At 42.1% G+C, this 24960-nt stretch overlaps 1 protein-coding gene across 3 annotated transcripts in view; it reads right to left on the bottom strand.

Annotated features, from left to right (window-relative positions):
• The window catches only part of ARSB (arylsulfatase B), a 93267-nt gene that overhangs the window by 21704 nt on the left and 46603 nt on the right, over positions 1-24960 (bottom strand). For 2 of the 3 annotated variants that reach the window (XM_050947021.1, XM_050947022.1), the window contains 2 exons: positions 21854-22097; positions 10603-10673 (listed from right to left, as the gene is read on the bottom strand). In XM_050947021.1, the coding sequence (XP_050802978.1) occupies positions 10603-10673; positions 21854-22097 (315 nt within the window). Of the gene's footprint in view, positions 1-6370; positions 6457-10602; positions 10674-21853; positions 22098-24960 lie in introns of those variants that run through there. The other variant, XM_050947023.1, reaches the window with a different exon arrangement.

The following is a 24960-nucleotide window of genomic DNA, read 5'->3' as shown; positions in this document are numbered from 1 at the left end:
GGTGCTGAGAGCAATTGAACCAAACTACAAATCCTGTATATGATGGAAACCACTTCAAGCCAGGGGGTGCAGCAGCACTCCCAGCACTCCTAGTTCCAGTACCTATGGTGGATAATGGCTCAAACTAAGATGCTGAGGAGAGGTAAGGCAATGCCTTGTAATAAATGATAGATTATTTGGATTTGTAGTATTTTGGTAAGAATAAGGCAACACAGGCTAGCTGACAAGCATTTGGTGCATTTTACTTTTTCAAACAAGCAGGTGTTCCGGGAAGCACAGAGAATGGAAGTGTTCTTTTGTTTTGTTACTTATTCCGGATCATTTCCCCATTTCAAACAGTCAGCTCAAGCAGCTGATTACACTAAAATAATGACTTGTTCATATTTTGATTCGTTGAAAGATATTAATCTAGCATACACATTAACTGTGTTTATCCTAGTCAAAGCACACAGATTGCTCATCCCTACACATACCTGCTGCACACACAAGCTGCTATTGACTGCACTAATAGGGGGTTGTTCCCACCCCCACCCCCCATTTTTTATTTGCAAAACTTGTGATAATCAGGAATAGAACATGCAGAAATCAATCCTGTTTTGTAATGACTCACAGAATCTTCTTTCACCCAGCCACAGTAAGTAAAAACTGGGGCCTAAAGGAGTCTACAGTGTCCCTTAATCAAGATGAATTCTTTTGTATTTAGATAGATATATTATATAATGCTATGGCCACTCTAATACAATTCATTATGAATTAATGTCGATGTATACAGTATTACCAAAAATGAAGTGGTTTCTCCTTCATAATAGACTTTATGAGTGTTCTACTTCCCCCTTTTACCCCCATAGAACAGACCTATCCCCTTAGTATGCAACCATTTATTTTGGCAATTAATAGTGTAATGTATGAGGTAATGCCTTTTTTCAAACGGCAAGAAGAATAAATGTTGATTAATTTTGCTCAGAACAAGTAAGAGCTTGAAGAAAAGTCACAAATGGTTTTACAAATCAGAATTCCTCTGTCTTGGATTTCTGCCTTTAAGGATGTTTTTTCTCCAAAATAAACTGACTACAATTAGTAGGCCTACAGTTTTATTATGCCTTTGAAGTTCTAGTTTATGGTAAGCCTGGAATTTTAAACCAAGGTGAAAGTTTCTTGAATATAAAAACCCCACCCATCAACATTTTTTTTTTGGATACAAACCCTATCCTTTAAATTCACTTGATGAAAACAAATTTCAAGTTGCTTATCCAAGAGGAGGAGAAAGTGATTCCCTGAAAATAATCTACAAGATTTTGTAAAACTCTGCATTTCATTAATGAATTAGCTAGTCAGATTAAGAGATAATACAGAGGGTACTGACAGATTCTGGTTAACAATTCCGAATTAAAGGGTACATTTTCTTTCACTGTGTCATTTAATTCTGATTCTGTGGGATATAGAATTTCAGTGCTTTTTGAAGGCAGGCCATCTAGTAGGGGCATTGCCAGCAGATCGAGGGATGTGATCATTCCCCTCTATTCGACATTGATGAGGCCTCATCTGGAGTACTGTGTCCAGTTTTGGTCCCCACACTACAAGACGGATGTGGAAAAATTGGAGAGAGTCCAGCGGATGGCAACAAAAACGATTAGGGGGCTGGAGCACATGACTTATGAGGAGAGGCTGAGGGAACTGGGATTGTTTAGTCTGCAAAAGAGAAGAATGAGAGGGGATTTGATAGCTGCTTTCAACTACCTGAAAGGGGGTTCCAAAGAAGATGGATCTAGACTGTTCTCAATAGTACCTGATGTCAGAACAAGGAGTAATGGTCTCAAGTTGCAGTGAGGGAGGTTAGGTTGGATATTTGGAAACACTATTTCACTAGGAGGGTGGTGAAGCACTGGAATGGGTTACCTAGGGAGGTGGTGGAATCTCCTTCCTTGGAGATTTTTAAGGTCAGGCTTGACAAAGCCCTGGCTGGGATGATTTAGTTGGGAATTGGTCCTGCTTTGAGCAGGGGGTTGGACTAGATGTCCTCCTGAGGTCCCTTCCAACTCTGATATTCTATGATCTATGATAGTGATGACTCTGTGGAAAGGAATATGTTTGGTTTAGCAGTTAGGGGAATTTAGACTCAAATACTGAAACATAGGTTTTAATTCAGCTGAATCACCAAAACTTGATGAAATGCCATAAGGCTGTTTAAAAGAAAGCAGATCTTTCAAAATGAAAGAGCTGACATCACTCTTCATGCTGCCAAACCATCAAAAATTTGGAAAGCTATTTTTTAAAGGGATGAAGCAAAATTGAAAAAAAAAAGTAAGAGATTTTCTGCAATTTTCTTTCAAGACACAAGTGCTGTTAATTTATAGTATCTTTAAAAGTATTTTCCGCACCTTATTTGGGGTCTCAATAATTACATTACAGAGGAATGTGTACTATTTAAATTCAATATAATATTGCCTCTGCTGTTTGCAATTTTGTTGAGTTATTTAAAAAAAAATTTCAAGTGAATTTTCAAATGGAACTGTTCTAATTGAAAAAAAGACCTGAAAGAACTAGACTTTTTGTTTTAATCTTCTGCTTTTATGTGCTTGTGACGGACGTGGGACTGCTATGTACTAATTTATTAATATAATATTGTGACCTAATTATTGGAATGTTTATTGTAGGAGTACACAGGGTTAAATCAACAGGGCTGCAGGAAAACAAACAGGCAAATTAAACAATGGATTGGAATAAGACACCCCTTACAAACACTTGGGGGTTGTTACCAAGAAAACTGGCCTGGAGGATGCTGGCTTGACTTCCCAGTGGAGTGCAACAAACTGCAGCTGGATAAAAATCATTCGCTCTCAAGGCAAGGCAGGTCTGTTATTTGGGAGAGACAGCAAAGGGAGGCCTGTCTATAGTCTCTGACAGATGATGGCAAGTCTTCAGGTAAGATAGTCTGCATGCAAGCCTATGTATTCTTTTAAAATATTTCTCTCGTTATGCTTTATTCCTACAGTTAACCCTCTTAAATCAAGGTATTGTTTAGCGTTTTCTAGTCACTTTGTTTACCACTGGTTATAAGTTCCCCAAGGGAAGAACGGCAGGAGCCGAACCCATTTGGACCTGCTGGAGTAACCACAGTGGATCCATGGCGTACTGTAACCCAAGGCCCAGTCTACATGTGGGAGAATCTCATGATATCACTCCAGGAGAGGTAAAAGCATAAGGACCATCACCTATGGGGGTGCACTCAGAGATCAGACAACAGGAGGCCCTGTAATCGTGACAGCAGTCAATATTTTCAATCTTTAACCTAGTTTTCTGTTGAACTAATTTACTGTAAGCAACTGAGTGACAACTAGATCAATAACGTCTTATGTGTGCATTCCTACTAGGAATAACTATTATGCAGTGTAAAAAAATTAGAGATGAGAGGGCAAAGCTCAGAGACAGTTTTCCTATTTCAGCCCAAAGTCACACAATGCAGAATCAGAAACATGCACAATAGGAGAACCTCATGAGCTGCATTTTCAGAGATATACAATATCGGTTTTGTATGCATAGAGAGATATATACCCCCACGATCTAGTAAAGAAAAAAAAAGGTATACTAAAAGAACATATACATTACATGTTTAAACACTCAAATCAGGAAATAACATTAAGAAAGCATATGCAACATTAACTCCACCTTTGGTGTGTGCATGCATTTTACAGTATAGTACATTTTTTAAATTACATGATCACATTTCTTAAATAAATTATGTAGAAAAATTTTTATGACATGTAGCATCTTCTCCAAATACATACTATTCTTGATGTGCCAGGAAATACTGGTCCCATACAAGTCAAATATTCCAAAGACCAAAGAAATGTATGATCACTTAATTACACTGACTTTTTAAACTATTAGGAGTTCACAGACTATGGCTGAGCATCTTTAAATCCTAAGAAAAGTAATTGATCTTAAATGACATATCACAATGTGTAGATTCTGCAAAACACTAAGGCCCAGATCCTCAAAGGGAGTAGGCACCTAAATACTTTGAAGATCTGGACCTAACTGCATGAGTATGGGTTTGCAGGATAAAGCCATAATAAGAAAAGAAGACTGGAGGCTGGTGTTACTAAAGGACAGAGTTAAGGTTGTTCAACAGCCTGTCATAGACCAAGAGGCTGCTCTATTTAAGGAAAAAGAAGTTGAATTTAATAGTCCCGTGGGGAAAGGGACCAGAAAACACCCCCATTCCCAGCTATCTATAAATTAAGTATAATCAATATAAGGCTCTGACCTCCCAACTATGCAGGCTTCATTAGCCAGCTCTGAATCAGAGCTTCCCTAGCTATCTCCTTCCTCCTGAGGGGGCTGTTTTATACTGTTTCCTGTGCCTTAGGTTCCTGTTAGGTGCCTTAGGCTGCTCTACCTGTTCCTGCAGCAGAGCTTGGGTACTCTGGCTCTTCCAGTGAATAGTAATCACCAACAGTAGCTCTTACACAGGTGTACATATTTGCCCTTTTCCTGATATTTCAGGTACAACAGAGAGAAAGCAAGCCACAACAATTAATGCATCACATCATATTCATTCACACCACACAAAACTACACCACCCAGAACAGGAAAGAACTAAATCTGTAAGCAAAAAATAATTCAAGCAGCCTCTTAAAAATAGAGACTGACCATCCTGTCACACAGTTTTAAACACTGAGTTCATCTAAACATGTTAAGGATCAATCTCCTGGATTACTAAAAGCGTAAATCCACGTATTCATGTCTGAACATCGGTGACATAATAGCAGAATTTTCAGAAGCCCTTACGGTCCATCACTAACTTCAAGCACTCAGCAGCAGACCTTCCAGTGATCTGCCACATACCATCCATCCATCTCTTTGCTAGTTGTCCCCTACTACAATGACCCTTCATCACTCCTTCCATAATAACATTCTCAAGGCTATTTCCAAAGTACACAAGTTTGCATACATTAATTTCCGACATCAGGGTCTGCTTCTCTCCAATAATATTTCTAACATCAGCATTAGTCTTCTTTTCCATCCAGGAAATATGGAAGAGTCTTTGTCGGCAGCCTACTTCAAAAGCTTCAGTTTTCTTCTTGTCAGCAGCATTAACTTCCCACAGGTTACTAATATCTGGGGTTTTTTTTCCGGATAATTACAACATTCCCATAGCGCTTATCATCTCTATGTATAAGTATTCTTAACCTTCACTCCAGTTTAATGTAGGGTTTTTTTTGGTTCAGAAACATAAATACATGAAAACACTCACCCCACCCCTCCCAATTCTCACTGAACTCCTGGCTTGTATTGAGGCCAATAATGAGACATACTTGATCAATATGTATTTTAAACATCCTGTATAAGCATTTTCTATTCTGCCATGTTCTCTCCCTCATGGTGTACTGAAACAGTTTTCAGCATGTAAAGAGGCTTTGTGAGTGCAAGTTATTCCAGCTAAGGTTCACAATCTTATGTCCAATAATATTTGTTCCATATCCATTTGTTTCAACTGGTAATCTAGTAAGAATGTACATTGAATTAAAGTCTTTTTGTTTGGCTTCCTGCCTCCTCTTTTCCTGGTTAGCAATCATAACTGCAGAGGACATGTTGATCATGAGATCTATATTTTCCAGTGGCTAGAAAAAAGCCAGCCAATTCAACTGTTAAAGTACAGATTCTGCTGCCAGGCCCTCAAATAATATGCAGAGTTTATTCCACATTTTGTACATTGACAGTGTAGAATAGAAGACAAAATCTGCCCCTCAACTTCCTCTCCTTAACTTTTCTATTTCAATGTCTACACCTTGGGGGCATGGTCAGAAGAATGGGTCAGGAAGATGATTTTAGCAGAAGTGTTTTGAATGGACCTAGACAGGAGCAACATGAATGTCAGGAAGCCCAAAGATAAGGTGGCCTCAGTAATAAAGAAGGGGATGAAATGGCTAGAAAGGAAAGGAGTCTCAGAAGTGTTGCCTCAGCGGAGGCAAGTTCTGAACACAGCATGGATGTATAGTGTGTAGAGAAAGAAAAGGAAACCAAGAACAACACCCAGTTTATGGACCTATATGACACAGGATGGCCATATAGTCAACAGTGTTGGAGAAAGGAGAGAATGGAAAAATAACAAGGTCAGTTTTTGCCATGGTAAATTTAGGTTTATTCTAAATCTTGTGTCCCTCTTCCCTTTACCCACATTGTGTATTCAAAACATAGCTGCCAAAATCAGTGTTCTAGCCTATCCTTCCAACCATGTCATCCCTCTTTTTGAAAAATAAAAAAGAAAGGAAACTTAAGGAGAGACAGGCTGAGATGTGTACAAATATATTTATGTTTATTAACACAGACATAAAATTATATACATTGAGTTTTTATGACCTTATAGGAGAATCTTACTACATTATCACTGTCAAAACTAGAATCACTAACCAGATAATGAGCTTGTCTTGCAAAGTACACAGCTCCTTCAATCTGCAATTAAGTTAAGATAAGTTGTGGGCATTCAGTACCATGCAAAAAATTAAACCAAATATGAATAGGCCAGACCCAAGACTGCTTAAGGCTGTAATATAAATTAATATGCTCTGTTGTGTCAGACAAAACTGTTTCTCATGTATTAGATGAAGAAATGATGATCTGAAGCAGAAAGGTTTTGACACCTATAAAGGCACCTGAGAAAATACTTATAATATTTATCAAAACTGATAAAATCTAGCAACGGTATAGCTACTTACTCTAAACAACCCTTTTGAGAATTAAAATTAAAGTTAGGGAAAGAGCTGAAAGGTTACATATTTAAGGCTTAGTCCTGTCTTTTCCTGAACATATGTGCAATTGGTGCTGGATGGCCAAATGGGTGGTGTAGGCTGACGCTGCACGGAAAAAAGGTAGGGAAGCCACATGTTGTAAATAAGGGCATCTGGGTAAGTATTTATGAACTTTAATTTCTTTTTAATGTGCCTGAAGCACAAGACGTACAAAATTTCAATTTTAATGATCATTCACATCTCACCACCAATACAATAACTCCCCTTAATTTACCACTACAGAGAGATCCTGAATAAATATGATAGGCTTGCAGTTAGCATTAAACCTCAGCCATCCTGGGCACTGTTGAACCAATGTGGAGTGTGAGCTCCTGAGCCTATGACTCTACATTGAAAGCTTCTTGCCTCCAGACCTCTTCCAGATTTATATCTGGAATCTCTTAGCTTGGGCATCTCAGCTGAGTTCAACCACTGCAGTACCACACAAGGAGAGAGGTAGTCTCTAAAGCAGGGATCTCAAACATGCGGTCTGTGGACTGCTACCTCCAAGCCAGGGGTGTGCAAACTACAGCTGCAGGATTGCCCCCTCAAGCCCCGTGCTGTTCTCTGAAGCGGATGGCATCACATCCCTGTGGCCTGGGGAGTGGGAGAAACAGAGGGCTCCATTTGTGTGTTGCCCGGGCTTCCAGGGACTGCCTCCCCCCCACAGCTCCCATTGGCCAGGAATGGGGAACCGCAGCCAATGGGAGCTTCGGAGGAGGTACCTGAAGGCGCGGCAAGCAGTGTGTGAAGCCCTGAGTCCCCCCTCCCCCAGGGGCTGCGGGGACATGGTTCCAGCTACTTCCCGGAGCGGGAGCAGTGACAGGGGAACAGCAGCCTGCCCTGGCCCCGGTGTGCGCCGCTGCCACCTCAGAGCCTGAAGCCCTCCTGCACCGTGCCCCCCAACTCCATACCCTAAGCCCCCTGCCTGCACCTCTGCCCTGAGCCCTCTGCTGCATCCCACACCCCTTCTGCACCCCAATCCTCTGCCCTGAGCCCTCTACCTGCACCCCAACCCCCTGCTACACTCCAGCTCCCTGCCTGAACCCCAACCCCCTGCTACACTCCAGCTCCCTGTCCTGAGCCCCCTGCCGCATCCCACACCCCTCCTGCACCCCAACCCCCTGACTTGAGCCTCCTGCTGTATCCCACACCCCTTCTGCACCCTGAGCCCCCTGCCTGTACCCCAACCCCCTTCTGCACCTCAACTCCCTGCCCTGAGCCCCCGCCACACCCCTTATGCTCCCTTTGGGGGCAGGGAGAGGGCGGAGTTTGGGTGGGGACTTCACGAAAGGGGTTGGAATGGGGGCAGGGAAGGGGCGAGGCCTCATGGAAGGGGTGGAGTGGGGGCAGGGCCGGGCGCAGCGAGGTCAGGGGTGTCAGTGATGCGGCCTTCGGGCCAATGTACTAGCCCTCATGGGGCCCTCGTGGTCATTTGAGGTTGAGACCCCTGCTCTAAAGTATGCCTCCGTGACAACATACCAGGGCACGATAGCCTGCAAGAACTGCTTGCAGGGCTATACCAGCCTACAGAGTATTCCATAGAGCAGGTCTGCACAACATGCGGCCCCGAGGCTGCATGCAGACCACATAAGCTCACTGTGCAGCCCACGGGCAAGCGGTGGGGTGGGGTGGGGTGGGGTTGCTGGGTCTTCCCCCTGCCTGCAGGGGGAGGCCCACCTCATAGCTCCATGCACCACGCTCCAATCGCCCTAACAGCCAGAAGCGCACGTCTCCGTCTCCCACTCCTCCTGCCTGGCGTACAACGGGTGCCTCACTTCTGGGGCTTGCTGAGGCAGGAACCGCTGGGCACAAGGCAGAGCCAGTAAGTGCCCAACGACGGGAGGGGCACTCGGCCTGGGCTTGAGCCGCAGCTTGGGAGGCGGGGGGGATTGTGCCAAGACTCCCTCAAATCCCCCCCTTTGGTTGGGGGCGGGGTGGCTACTGCACTGGTTGGTCCAAGGGCAGCCTCCTTAGTTATCGGGGACAGGGGGCTTTCATCTGTCTGTGGACAGCCAGGAAATCACTGAGGAAGGTAGAGGAGGGTGTGTGTGTGTGCGTGCGCGTGGCACCTGCCCTGCCCGACTGCTGCCCACCCCCCCCGGGCTCCCTGCAGCCCCTGTGTTTGTGTGTTGGACAGTCACATCCAATCCCTTCACACTGCCCCCCTTTCCCCTCCCCTTAGTTCATGGCCTCAGAAAATCCTTTCAAACTGTCCCCCTTTTCCCCTCCCCTTATTTAATGGGGGGATGACGAGCCAAGTGGGCAAACAGACAGCGGCAGCAAGGCTTTATACTTCAGCAGGGGGTGTGGTTGTTTCTGTGGGGCCAGGCAGCGCTGGAGTGGGGGATGTATTTCGGGGGGGGAGGGTGGATGGCGCTGGGGGGGTGTTTTGGCCCTCAGCTGTATTCTTTGGAGTAATATGGCCCTCGCCGCTTTATGAGTTGTGCAGGCCTACCGTAGAGGGAAACTGGCACGGTCAAACATTAATCCGACTAGCCAAGGTGAGATCATGTGCTCCTGCTTAGAGGAGAAGCAACACAGAGCCAGATGTACATTGTGGCAGCCTATCCTAAGCCATTCCATCCAGCTACTACAGGATGACATGCGCCAGGCTCACAGGTTACATGCCACTATCTCCACTGCACTGACTTTCTTCAGTCAGTGTTTAGCTCTCAATATATTACTGTATATCTTAATTTAATTAACATAAAAACTTCAAAATCTCCAGGAGAGTCATGTTCCAATGAAAATCTCCATGAATAATCCCCGTTTTAAAGAGCTCCTAGTCCTTACCAAATGCTGAATTATAAAACAAAGCATTTAGAGAGCAGCATGACTTGCTAACAAAGCCTCCAACTCATGTTAGTATGGCACAAAAGCAGCCACAAGGCTTGGAATGTCAGCCTTTTACAAACTAAAGTTTTCCATTTGCAAGGTCAATAATCAGAGGTGAAAGTAAATCACCCTGGAGCTACCAGCTGCAGAGGCGGCTGGGAGCCCCAGGCCTCAGGAGCAAATTAAAGGGTCTGGGGCTCCGGCCGCTGTGGAGCTCTGGGCCCTTTAAATCACCGAGGGAGCCCTGCCGCTGCTACTCCGAGCAGTAGGCCTTGGGCTAGGACTGGGTAGCAGCAGCAGGGCCCAGGAGGTGATTTAAAGGGCTCGGTGTTCCTGCCACTGCGGGGAGTCCCAGGCCCTTTAAAGCGCCGCCAGAGCCCTGCTGCCACTACCCCAGCAGTGGCAGGGTCCGGCAGCCATTTAAAGGGCCAGAGGCTCTGACTGCTGCAGGGAGCCCCGGACCCTTTAAAGCACTGCCGGAGCCCCAGTAGCAGGGCTCAGGTGGCGCTTTAAAGGGCCTGGGGCTCCCCGCAGTGGCTTACTTTCACCTCTGTTAATAATACAATCTTATTATAGATAGAACACCACAGGACATGTGGATATTAGGAGATAACTTCTAATCTTGAGTGCAGGAGGCACTTTGGTCTTACTGTGCACCTGAGGCATGTGATTTTCTCTCAATAACCCCACAGCCTGCAGTACATTATTCTTTGCATTGAAGTGCTTCAGAACACTGGGAAATGAAGAGCACAGCCCGGCAATGATTTAGGCTATAGTTAACAGTACACTATAGTTGCGATTATTGCAACTCCATTTTAAGGCAGTGACTTAGGATGCCTTCCATTTGCAAGTAAGTATTTCCTTTCTTCACCTACAAAAGGGTAAACTTTTCTTGAGGGGAAAATAACACGTATTAGACAGATATCAAACTAAATGTCTATATAATATGACTAGCAATGAATTGTATACTCACATGGAGAAGTGTCCACAAACATGGGGTCTATGTTATGAAGCAGCTCCTTTCTGGGAGAAGGGCTTCCTTCACTAGAACAGAGATCATTGGGAAACATTAGTTTCCTTCCAGAGCCCACTAGAAATCTGCATGTGCTATTTTAATACTTCCTTTTGTTATATGTGTAGGAAACAATTGTGTCCATTAACTATTATGAACTTCTAATTTGAAGGTGACCTACTTGATCCAGTAGCTATAATATTTTAGCCCAACCCAGGTGAGCAGTCCCAATGAAGTCAGTGGGGCTTACTCATGTGCATAAGGGAGGCAGGATTGAACCTCTACATATTAACTAAATGTTACACTGAAAACCACCAACATTCCATAATAGGTCCACTATCTATAAAAAGCAACATGCAAGCCAGTTAGAAGTCATTTGTTTTCATTATGGAAATAAAAATAAAAACATTCATCATACCGCAAAAATTGCAATGACGTAATAGTGAACTTCAAAAACAACCATTCAGATAGTATCTAGATTTATCTTATTTTATTTTAAGCAACAGGTAAGACACAAGTAAAGATAATTTCTGACATGAAACATTTACCATCTAGAATACAAACACAGGTAAGATAACACTCAATGGAAATCTTAAAGGAAGCTGTTAAAATCATATACAATTTTATTTTGGGAGGAAATATTATTGATACTGAATTATAAAATACCTAATTATAGAATTAATATTTCCCCTCTTTATATCATCTTTGGAAGCCAAACATTCTGAGTAAAAGTGAAATTATAAATTACTGGTGGGACTGATTCAGAGAGCAAAGGATATATATTTGTATTACATAACAAATCGCACAGCACTTTCAGCTAATGTACAACCAGAATCCAATGTTAAAAATTGAGTGTGCAAAAACTGCCATGCAGGAAAATTTTCCCCACAATGCATTAAAAATGTTAGGGTTTTAATTTCTCGTTAGTATCACAAGCTGCACGCCTGACTGATCCTTATATAACAGATTTGCATTTTAGGACCTTCATTAGATTCTGAACTGCTTCTGGATGCTCAGGTCGCAGCTGTGGTCAACGGTGTTTTTCTCCATCTGTTCCTGGCAAGAAGAGACCTCTCCTTTCAGGTGCAGCCCTCATTACAGTTATCCGCGCCTTTCTCACCTTGAAACTGGATTAATTTGAATATGTGCTACATACTGATACAACTTGAAGAATATCCAGAAACTGCAATTAGGCTAGAATGCAGCTCTTAAATGCCCACTTGTTAAATGATGTGTCAAACAGAGTGACAGCCTATTAAACCAGTGCTCTGCAATGTGTACCAACTGCCAGTAAATTTATAGGGTGGAGTTTAAAGTGTTGGGATTTACCTATAAAGCTCTGAGTGGTTTAGAATCTTATTGTCTGTGAGTCTGCCTTCTTTCCTATGCAACAGCTCCACTGCTATAATGAATAATAGTGCCTGAGCTAGACAGCTCCTGGCTTAAAAGGCAGCAGACTGCTTACAGGGCATTTTCTACAAAAGGTTCCACTTACAACGTTTTAGCCCAACAAAGCTTAAAATTGTTATTCTTCCAGACACGCTACTAAGCCCATCTGTTTTACTTTTTGGCCATTTGGGAAGGGGTGGATTAATAGATTCTAGAGATGAAAGTCCAGAAGGGATCATTAGATCATTTAGTCTGACCTCCTGCGTACATTGAATAATTTTGGGTGGCTCTTTTCGCACTCTCCCATTTTTCCAACATCCTTTTTAAAAGGTGGACATCAGAACTGTACCAAGTATTCCAGTATCATTCTCAGCACTGCTGTATGCAGAGGTAGTATCACCTCCCTACTCCAACTTGCTACTCCTCATTTATAAACCAGCCCTTTATTCCATAGCATTGCATTGGAAACTTTCCTTAAACTGACTATCCACAACGACTCCAAAATTAATTTTCATAGTCATTGTTCTCCAGGATAAAGTCCCCCATGCTGTAAATATGACATGCATTCCTCCTTCCTTGATGTATAAAACTTTTCATTTAGCTGTATTAAAAAACATTTTGTTTGAATGGGCACAGGTTACCAAGCAATCCAGATCATGTGGCATGACTGCCCTGTCTTCATTATTAACTACCACTCTGTTAACCTTGTTGTCATCTGCAAATTTTAGTAACAATGACTTTAAATTTACTTTCAGATAGTTGATGAAAATGTTTAATAGTGTTGGGGCGAGAATCAATCCTTGCCAAACCCCACAAGAAACGCTATTATTCAATGATGATTCCCCATTGACCGATCTCAAAAAAAGTAGTTGTCCATTAACCAGTTCTTAATCCATTTAACCTATGCTCTATTGTTTTGCACAGTGCTGATTTTTAAAATTAGAATATTTTGTAGTACTAGGCAACTGCCTTACAAAAATCTAATTATATTACATCTACCTTTATCAGCCAAATGAATAATCTCAAAGAATGAATGCAAGTTTGTTTCACAAGGCCTATTTTTCATGAAATCATGCTAATTGGAATAAACAACATTCATATCCTTTAATTCTTTATTAATTGAATTCAGTGTCAGCTTTTCCATTATTCTGCCCTGAACTGATGTCAGACTAACTGGCCTGTAGTTACCTGGATCATCCCGTTTACTCTTTTTAAAATATTAGCACAACATTACCATTTTTCCCATCTTCTGGAATTTCCCCGGTATTCAAGAGATGATATCAAAAATTAACATCAGTGGGTCAGAGATCTCCTAAGCCAATTCTTGTAGGACTCTTTGGTGCAAGTTATCACAGCCTGTTGATTTTAAAATGTTTATCCCTAATAAATGTTGTCTGACATGTATCTTCAAGTTACTAATGTACTGCTAGAAGATAATTCTTTATCCCCATATGATACAAGTACATCATCCTGGTACTTTCCAAATACAGAAGTATTTATTGAACACTTCTGCCCTTTCTGTATCATTAACAATTTTACCATCTCCATCAAGAAATTAACCTATACCATTGCTTGGATTTCTTTTTTTCCTAATATACGTAAATTTCTTCTTATTGTCCTTAACCTGGCCAGTCAAGGATTTTTCTTGATGTCCTTATTAGTTTTCTACACTTCATAACTTTTAATTCATATCAATTGCTGTCTATTTTCCCTTTTTCCCAATTATTATATATATTGCTTTTTAAATATCTAATTGATGCCTTCACTTTGCCACTGAACCAAGATGAGTTTTTAGCCATTTTCTTTAGCATCCTTCTTGACTGTGGAATTGTGGCTGTTAGAACATCTAATAAACTATTCTTAAAGAACTCCCAATTTTCACTCATTTTTCTAACTAATTTTTTTCTCCTACTCAATTTTGCTCATAATTTTCTTTAGTTTTGGGAAATTAGCCTTTTTGAAGTACCACAACTACATATTACTAGTTGGGATAGCTCTCTGTCCACACTAAATATAATCAAGTCAAGATCACTGGCCCGTAGGCAACCACCAACTTCTAGATCAGCCTTTATCAGTGCCAAATAAGGTGGCAAAATAGACTTACCTCATGTTGGTTGCAATACCTTTTGTGTTAGGAAATTAACTTTAATTTTTAGAAACTGATGGTGTTTTACTACTAGCTGCACAAATCTTTCAGAATATGTTTCCCAAACTGAAGGTCCCCATAACAACAGAGATTCCCTCTCCCTCCCCACACATTACAGACTAGTATTTAAAGAGTGACTCCTATTCTCTAGTTTGATTTGGTGGTCTGTATCAGACCCCCATCAGCAAAGCCTCTTGGGCTTTATTAGTTAGCAGATGTATACAGGTGCATTTTTAACCCCGTGCTTCTGATTTATCATAACAAATAAGGATGTCTTTAATGTGGATTGCCTCCTCTCCACCTCTTTAACCTACTCTACCCTTCCTGAACAGATTATAATCACAGACTTTAAACACTCCAATCATGTGAATCATCCCACCAGATTAGATTCAAGGTAGTTGGGATTGGGATTATTAATGCTGTTATGGCGGGCTAGGTTTCGTGGCTTGTTGTATGTTATTCAGTGATTTTTAATTTTGTATATTTAATGCATAAAAACCTAAGATTTCATTAGACTGACTGAAGAATGGCAGGCATTGAAGGTCAGAATCAAGCCTGAAATCTCTTTCATATTGTTTCTTCTGCACAACTAGGAGAGGCATGCAGCTTAGGGCAGAAGACCAGAAGCTGTACACTTTGGTTGAGGTGGAAGGAGGAAGCCACTTTGGGCAGTAACTTGGGGTGAAAACGTAAGGAGATCGTGTCTTTGTGGAAGTTGGTTAATGGTGGATCTGCCATCATGGCTGTCAGTTCACTGATGAACCCTGCGGAGATGACGCCCACCAAGAAGATCAACCTTCATGGAAAGACGGGTGAGAGCGCAGGTGGCAAGGGGGTTGAAGGGTGGCTTGGTGAGTCCAGTGAGGACCAGATTCAGATCCCAAGAAAGGGTAGGCCTCCCTACGGAGGGAAAGTCACTGAGAAGGCCATGGGAAGCAGGAGGTCTTTGGATGAGTGAAGACGGAGAAGCCATCGACAGGAGGAAGAAAGGCACTGAGCGCCAGGTGGATGCAGATGGAGGAAAGGGCAAGGCCCAATAGGCATAGATGACAGAGGTAGTCTAGAAGGACAGGAATGGAGACGAGTCTGGAGAGATGTGATGGTGGTGTGCCCACATAGTAAAGCAGAGCCCCTTAGCTTAATAACAGTTGACTGGAGTCTGCTATGAGTGATCATGTCTTGGATAGGGGTGGAGCAAGTCTGGTCTACACACAAGCCCCATCCAAATACCAGGCCACGAGATGGAGAGGACTCAGGCTGGGGAGCTGCAGCCAGCCATGCGTCTGCGTTAGGAGATCCAGGAGGGCCAGAAGAGGACTTGGGGGGTGAGCAGAGAGGTGGAGAAGATTGGTGTACCATTACTGGCAAGACCAGGAGGAAGTTATAAGGATAACCATCACTCGGTCCTTCCGCACTCTGCGCAGGACCTGGGGAAGGAGGAAAATGGGCAGGAAGGCATAGTGGAGATCCACGGTCTAGGGAATGAGAATGGCATCGCCTTGTAAGCTGAGCCCAGGGCTCCCTAGAAGCAGAAGAGAGAAAGCTTTCAGTTCTCCGAAGTCACGAAGAGGTCCCAGTGAGGCATGCCCCACCAATGAAAGATGGACCAGAGTCATGGACTTCCTACTCGTGGTTGGTGTGGAAAGACCAGCTGAGCTGTCCACCAGGGAGTTGCTGTTGCCTAGATGTACAGTGTCCAAGCATCTGTGATGCTTCCAGTGTGCAAGCTGGAAGCATCAGTTCCAAGGATGGATGGCCTCTGTGCAGAGGGAAGGAGACCCGGCCCTGCCCTGTCTGTTGATATGGATAACCGCCATCATGTTGTTGGACAGCAGTTGAACATGGTGGGAATGGAGGAAGGACAGGCAGGTCTGGCAGGACAGTCACTTGCCCATAGATCCACGATGCTGATGTGCAGCCGCACAACCACTAGGGACCCAAGATCCTGGGCCGTGCGGCCGTAAAGGTTGACCTCCCAGCCCACGAGTGAGGCATCTATGGTGAGAGTGGTGCTGGGCATGAAGGACATGAATGGAATGCCTGGTAGAACAATGGACGGGTTGCACCACCAGATGAGGTAAGCCAAACAGCGGGAGGGATGATGACCTGCTTCTTCAGGCCATCTGACTGCGGATTGCAGAGTGGAGCCACAGCTGAATGCAACACACATGGAGACAGATGTACAGCGTGACCATGGTACAGGCCACCATATGGCCCAGGAGGGAGAGGCACTGATGGACAAACATTTGCGGTACTGTCAGAGCATAGCAATACGAGAAGAAGTGAGGGTGGCAAAGCGATCCCTGGGAAGAAAGGTGCGGGCTGCCAAGAGTACAGGCGTGCCTCTATGAAGGTGAGCGTGCAGGTAGGGACAAGGATCGACTTTTCTTTATTGATGCAGATCCCCAAGCTGCCGAGGAGGGTATGGAGGGTCTGGATGGTGGCAAGAAGATGGGAGCAAGAGGGCACCATAAGTAGCCAGTTATCCAGACAGGGGAAGAGGGAATAATCCAGGCGGTGCATATAAGCTGCCATGACAGCAAAGATCTTCATGAAGACATGGGAGGTCAGCAGCAATTCTAAAAGGGAGGATATGGAATCGGTCATGGGAACTCCCCACCTTGAAGCAGAAGAATTTGTGATGAGCAGGGTGGATGTCTACGTGGAAGTATGTATCTTTCATATCAAGAGCTACAGGCCAAGCTCCATGGGGAGAAGGAAGGGATAATAAGGGGGAGAGTGATCATCCTGATGCAAAACTTGTGAATAAACTTGTTCAAGGAGCAGAGATCCAAAATGGAATGAAGAACACCTCCTTTCTTCAGGGCAAGGAAATAGGGGGAATAAAAACAATGGCCATGGTAGTGGTATGGCAAAGGTTTTATGGTGCCCTTTTGGAGGAGGGCAGTCACTTCCTCGTGGAAATGGTCCTGGAAAGGGTCCAAGGGCAGCCATTGGGCGGAAGACGAGGAGGGAAGGAGAAGAATTTGATAGGGTAGCCCTGATGGAGGATATTCACCACCCAACAGTTGGAGATGATCCTGCCCCAGTTGTGGGCAAAAGTCCTTCTCCCTGGGCTCCCAAGAGGGAGCTGCCTCCTCTGCCCTTCAGCTCTCTTTATATATGAGCCTGCTCTGCCCTCATTGGCTACTCACTGCAGCTCCCCTCTGACTGGCTGTCTGCTGTGAGTAGGGCTGATTTTAACACTTTCTCCACCAGTCTGGGGCAGATGCCCCATCACACTTCCCAGTTACAGAGCTCCACTGCTATGTGGCTTAGCCCCTCACAGGATAGCTTCAGCAAGTTATCCAGCTAGCAGCTGGATACTGCAGTTTTTGTCAGGGACACTTAGTGAGTGCACAAGACAGCAAGGATATGAAGGCTCAACTAAAGTTCTCCAAAACTCCTTATCTTTGTATTTCAGTATTTTCTAGTGATTAGATTTAAAAAATATATATAAACATAGCTTAGAATTCTCTGGCTTTAGGAGATTTGTTTTTAAGGTACAATGTTCTATTAAGTTGCATACTCACTCACTCACTCTCTCTCTCATACACACACACACTTAATAGGAAGAGGGCTTTTTTGTGGGGATTATTATAGTGTGTTCCACCACCAGCTCAGTTGTGTGTTCTTAATGCAGACGAAACTCTGATTATCTTCCAAGGGAATTTTGTTTATATAAAAACAGGAGAACTGTATTCTATGGGACAGATTCTCTGCTGATATAAACTGATGTACATCTGTAGAAATCAAAGGCTAATTTATGCCAGCCAAGAGTATGGCCCTGTATTTTCAACCATGGTATATTTTTAAAGCATAGTGAAAGGTTATTGTTTATTGGTGAATTTGTACACAACATTTGTATAGGAACTTTAACAGAACAGGGCGTTATTTAAACTAGGCAAAAAGTAGCCTTGGGAAGAAGTCCAAGGTTTTCCAGAGTGAATTTGTTTGTCTTGTTTTTGGTAATGACCTGGTGTCACTAAGGACGTTTTTGTTCTTTAAAAAAAAAAACAAAACAAAAACAAAAACAAAAAACCCATGTCTTGCACATATTGTATTTTCCTGGATCACATTTCCTCACACTTCCTTAATTTTTTTTATGTATATTGGAAAAAAATATTATGACATGCTTCACTTAAGACATCATTTTCTTCAGCCTCAATTTGTATCACAGTGCAACTAGTTGTGATAATCTTTTCCCAACAATATTTTGTCTGTGGGATCATATATAAAACTTTTAGTATTTAAGAATGTAATTTTAAATTCTTTTCTTTCCTATGTCACAAGCAATTGTAGACAAAGTCTACAGATTAAGAATGTTTACTTTTTTAAATTAACCGCTATTACAGAATATATGCTAATCTTCCAACATACTATACTGTAGTGATTCTTATCCAGGGGCTCAGTGATTCTTACCCTGCTCTGGGGGGCTGTGAGCAGGTTTCAGAGGGTCCACCAAGCAGGGTTGGCATTAGACTTGCTGAGGTCCAGGGTAGAAAGCCAAACCCCATGACATGGGGCTGAAGCCCTGGGCCCCATCACCCGAGGCTGAAGCCAAAGCCTAAGCAATTTAGCTTTTCGGGCCCCCTGTGGTGTGGGTCCCTGGACAACTGCCATGCTTGCTACCCTCTAATGCTTGCCCTGGCTTTTATATGCAGAAAAAAAGTTGCAGTGGCACAGGTGGGGCATGGATGTTTTATCACATACTGCGGGGCCACAGAAAGAAAAAGGTAGAGAACCCCTCCCACACCGTACTGTCACACATTGACTTGTAATAAAGTAACTGACTGGCCCTTAATTTCCATTTTCCAAATTATCTTTTTTTTTTTTTAAACATTCTAGCTATTTTCATCCATTATAGGCCACTAAGCACTAAAAATCAACAGATTTGAACTTTTTATTAGATGTCATTAAAGTCCTTTTTGTCCAATAGCCAACATTCAACTGATCTTTTGAGCTACAACCTTGAAATTTGATCTATTCATTGAGGAAAATGTGAAATTAAACATTTTTATCAAAGGTCACCCACTGGGCAGTCTAACAATTCACAGAAACTATATTAATTTCTTCTATGAAGAGTCACATTGCGAACGAGGCCTCCAATTTGGCAAAATTAAAAAAATCTGGGTTCACCAGGTCTCTCTAGGTGCTATTAAACATTACGGGCAACCACTGGGTGAACTGGTAAGGTGATATGGGATCAAGTGCCAGCAATATTCAGATGACACCCAGCTGTACCTATCCTTCACTATATGCGACCATATCACCAAGATAATCCAGAATTTGGACAAGATCTGCTCAGGGATGAGGAATAGCTGATTAAAGCTGAACCCAAGCAAGGGAGAAGCACTAGTACTGATGGGCAGAGAAAAGCACTTTCAAGAGTTTGCAACCACAGTGCAGGCTCCTTTAGTTGAAGATAGATACACACACACACGCACACCCCTAAGCCATTCAGTTTGTAGTTAAGGAATGCTCCTAGATTCCTTGCTGATGCTGAGCTCTCACAGAGCAGCATTTGCTATAACACACACTTTCTACTATCGCTGGCTGGCTAGCAGAGTCATCCTGTCCTAGTAGACAATGACCTGGCCTCAATTACACTTTTTCCACCTTTTGTGTAGAGTACAGCAATGCAGTATACTTGGGCATGAAGCCATCAGCCCTTGGGAAATTTCAAAGGGTACAGAATGCTGCAGCACATCTCCTCTGCAACACAGGCTACTGTGAGCACATCAGACCTGTCCTGCGCTTTCTACACTGGTTTCCCATAAAATATCTAGTCAATTGCGAGGTCTTGGGCCTTATCCTCAAAGTCCTTAATGGCCTGGGGCCAGCATATCTAAAAGATTCCGTAATAGTGGTAGACAACGGAATAGTGGTAGACAACGGAACTCTTGACTCAATGAAACCTTCAACCGTAAGGCTAAAGCTCATTTGTGCAGATGGCAGAGCTTCTTGGAGACTAATCTGAGACTGGCAAACTCACAGAAACTAAAGACCATCATAAACCTTCACATCTTCAGCTCCAAGTGCAAGGTGCATTTTTTTGACCTATCCATAACATATACCTATGCTGCCCACACGATTTTTCCCCTGGGGAGAGGGAAAGAGATAGAATCACATGTGACAGGTGGTAGTCACGTTGCTTAACACGCTACTGGAATGCACTCAGATACCATATTGATAACTACAGTTTAAGAACCTATATCAAATAGAATAGGATCAGTTGCATTAATTAGAATTTTACCAAAAAAGATGTTGAAGATGAGCAAATGTGCCCCAAGTGCTGATGTCAGTATCAAATCTACCTCAAGGACCTTGTCTTGATGGGAAAAAGGGATGCATTTATCAGTCATGTTAGCTCTTGAATGTTAGCTTACCATGACTGAAAAGTACCACCAAGGTGCAAACTAACATGTTTCCATGTGTGTTAGCTGGCTATCTCAGTGGTGGAGGCTGTTAAAGTTGCGAAATGTGGGCAGTGGGGAGGTATTAATAGGAAAAGGAGCTCAGCTTTAGTTTTATCAATCTCAATTTGTTAGGGAGATATTTATATAGTTTCTGTTTTATAATTTCTGTTATTGAAATACAATACCCACACCCAGAGTCCCCCATAACACTGAAAGGCTTTTACCAAAATTACTAGTTGGACCAAAAAGCATTATAAACAATAACTAATACACAAAGCATTAAACCTGAAATGTTTGGTCTGTAGGAATTAGAAAGTCCAGCCTCTGCTTTAATTGTAGCACTATTTTACCTTGCTATATAGCTAGCATCTTGAATGGTCCTTAAGTGACCCAAAACTATATTCAAATATCACTGAAATGAAGCTACTCCTTAGAAGGGAGGGAATGGAATTTAGGCAGCTAGCTAGCACATAGCACGCTTCATGAAAGTGTAGAAGGGAGGAATAAAGGAATTTAGACCAAGATCACCAAGAAAACCCCAACTCTTGCAATGCGTGTCAAGGACTTTTAATACATGCAGAAACTCAGATTCTGAGAGCTCCATAACCCATGTGTGGTAGGATAAACCTCAGGGAATTCCATCTTTGAAAGACCAAAGGACTGAATAAACATTTAGCAAAAGCTAATTCTATATTCATAGAGTTCGAGGACAGAAGGGACAATTCTATCATCCTGTCTGACCTCCTGTATATCATAGGCCATTAAATTTCACCCAGTTACCACAGTGTTGAGACCAATACCTTGTCTATAACTAAAGTGCAAGGTCCAGAAAGGCATCCAGTCTTGATTTGAAGACACCAGCAGATGGAGAATCCACCATTTCAGTTGGTAGTTTGTTCTAATTGTTAATCACCCTCATTGTTAAAAATGTGTAACTAATCTATTCTCTTCCATTCTATTCAGGTTATCATGCTACATCTGTCATCATGGCATCTGAGCACACCTTTCAGAGATGAAGTAAGTAACGTTACTGGCATCTTTCATTTATGGTGCTTTCTTCATTCCTGTTCTCCTCCTGGAGGAAAAATGTGTATGGATTTAAACCTATCCTTTTATTTAGCAAATTACTTTTTTTTTCCCAGTCTTATTCAGGATCATATATATGTCTCGGTTTCTCCCAATTTCAGGTCTGTTGCTCTTGCTGATAAAAGTCTTATCTTAGCAGGATTCTGACACAGTTATTTGAAATGCAAGTTACCTGATAGTTTTCCACACATCAAAGCCATCCAGAGGCTTAGTGCTGTTTATATGTCCCCCAGCAAGATTTACTAGAGTAGGCAGCCAGTCAGAGATGTGGATCAGTTCATGACTTTCTACTCCCCTCTGTTTCAGTAAAGGACTTGCAACAAATCCTACTCCTCTCACTCCTCCTTCCCAGAGCGTCCACTTTCTTCCTCTTAGAGGCCAGTTATTTCCACCTTCCAAAGTCTGTCCTCCATTATCTGAAATTACAGGTAAGCAAATAAATGATTTTTAAGACAAGTATTTTATAATGTGTTCATTTTAAACAAATTTACATAATACAGGGATATCACAATCACTACATAATGCTAAATGACACCAACAACTTCAGTTACATACACTACTACTCAATATTTTATGTGATGCTTTGCATCTTCAAAGCATATTACAAATATCAGCTAAAACCCTCACAAAATCTTGCAGGAGTTACCTATTCAAATGTGAACAAAAACAATGTGGCAGGAGAAGAGAGTGAATATTACTTTCAGGTGCAAAAAAGCTTACCAATATTTATAAGAGTGGCTGAGTGAGTTTTACTTTTTTTAGGTCTACAGGTTTATGTAACTAAACTTGACCTATAAGGCAACATACTCATGTCAGTTTCTTTGCACTATTTTCAGGGCACCTGTGTTAGATGAACCAGAACTATTTTCAAAAATTTTAAAGATACACAAGGCAAAGCATTTTTTTTCCTCCTCAAGCCTTTAAATCTACTGCCTGCTTTAGTTTTAACTATAATTGTATGATGTGATTAAAAATCAGGAATGGAAACAACTGTGGAAGCAAAGGAACAAGGAGGTGCTGTATCTGATAAACCAGAGAAGACAGCCTTACTATCCTCACAATGAAGCCAAATGATCTCATTTCTATGTAATTAACTAGGGATCAGTGTAAATTCCTGCTGTAGACACATAATCAATTTAACCTGAGCAAGAAGGGGGATTTTCTTTGCTAAGGGATAAAGGGACTTTATCTGTGTGACATCTCGAAGGTGGATACAAAGAGTAAAGTTTATTGAATTCTTCAATCTGATCCTACAATAAATAAAATAAACTTTAAAAATAATGTACATTTTTATTGCACTTTTCATCCCAAAATGCTTCAAAGATTGAGAAATAAAATATTGCTGAAAGGCAGCCATTGTTTTTTGGAGGGTGGCAGCCAAGCAGGAAACTAATATGGAAACTGGCAGCCTAAGTTAGGCCCTTAAATCCATATTTAGGTACTTAAAGAAATGGACCAATATTTCAAAAGAGCAAAGCATTTTGTGGCCCTCACTGACTTAAAAAGAAACTGCTAGGTGCTCAGCACTTTTGAAAAATCAAACCATTTATTTAAGTGCTTGAATATGGATTATGGGCTCCCAGCTAAAAGCCTTACCCTCACATCCACACAAGAAGAAAAGAAAATATTAGCTTTTATGGAATCGAAGATTTCCACACACTAAGTACATGTAACTCAACTTATCACCCTTCATAAGGGCCAAGGGATGAATCTTTGGGATTTGAACTGTGGTTTCAGGGAGACTAGAGGGCAACAAAAATGATTAGGGAGTTGGAGCACATGACTTATGAGGAGAGGCTGAGGGAACTGGGATTATTTAGTCTGCAGAAGAGAAGAATTGACGGGGGATTCTGCTGCTTTCAACTACCTGAAAGGGGGTTCCAGAGAGGATGAATCTAGACTGTTCTCAGTGGTACCAGATGACAGAACAAGTTGCAGCCGGGGAGGTTTGAGTTGGATATCAGGAAAAACTTTTTCACTAGGAGGGTGGTGAAGCACTGAAATGGGTTACCTAGGGAGGTGGTGGAATCTCCTTCCTTTGTGGTTTTTAAGGCCTGGCTTGACAAAGCCCTGGCTGGGATGATTTCATTAGGGACTGGTCCTGCTTTGAGCAAGGAGTTGGACTAGATGACCTCCTGAGGTCCCTTCCAACCCTGATATTCTATGATTCTATTCTATGATACAAATCACTGATTTTAATTATGATTTAAAACAGCAAGCAGGAAACCTTGCTCTGAATAATTGATTTTAATATGTCCAGTACTTTGTTATTTTCCTAAAGAAAGGCTGATAACCATTAAAACATTTTGATTTGCAACTAAATGTAGCCTTTGCACTTAGTTTAGTGTTTCTTTTTGTTAACCAGGAGGGTGTACTATATCTCTATACATTTATATAAATAACTATGTAGCTAAGGCACTACTTCTTTCACGATATTGCTGAAATTGCAGATCCTGCAATATTAGGCTTCCTCTGCAGTTTTGATCTTAATCAGCTTACTTTGCACAGTCCACAATTTTGCAAATATTTTGAGCATGCAATTAGTACTGCACTGACATTCAGTACCTGTAAAATGTACAAGATTAACCTGACGACTCAATTTCTACAGCACTTGTACAGGTCACTTTTTTTTTAAATGAATGTAATATAGTTGCAGCAAAAATGTCTGGTTATCCAAAAAATTAGCAAGCATAACATAGTACCTGAGTGTTTATATCATTCCAGTATCCTGTCTTCTGACAGTAGCCAATACCAGGTGCCCCAGAGGGAATGAAAAAACAGGTAATCATCAAGCGATCCATCTCCAGTCACTCATTCCCAACTTCTGGCAAACAGTACCAAGTGTAGGCTTTAACATAGGTTGTCAATTTTAAATTTAATTTTAAATAGGTTAATTCTAAAAAACCCCCACCTATTTAAAATTTAAAAGAATCCTTTTTTAAAACCATTTTTTATACACCCTCAGTATACCAGAATGGATGAAAGTTGCTATTGGGTCAACACACACACACTGGCCATACTCCTCAATAACAGACCAACAAGTGTATTTCAGTGGTGGTTCACACTGCTACACTGTCTCCCTATCCAATTCCAGACCAATTTCAAAGACTGTGCTCTGTTCCTTAAAGCACTCAGTGGTTTAGGACCCTATCAGTCACCACCTCTTACCGTGACTCATCCTGACATGTTCGCTCACTTTGGGGCTGGGCATTCACAACGGAAGGCCTTCAGCTACAGAATTCTCGGCCATTGGAGATCAAGACAAGCCTTAGCCTTGCC

This window comes from Gopherus flavomarginatus, chromosome 3 (assembly GCF_025201925.1).
Source record: "Gopherus flavomarginatus isolate rGopFla2 chromosome 3, rGopFla2.mat.asm, whole genome shotgun sequence".
Lineage (NCBI taxonomy): Eukaryota > Metazoa > Chordata > Testudines > Testudinidae > Gopherus > Gopherus flavomarginatus.
This window is presented reverse-complemented; position numbering and strand designations above follow the sequence as displayed.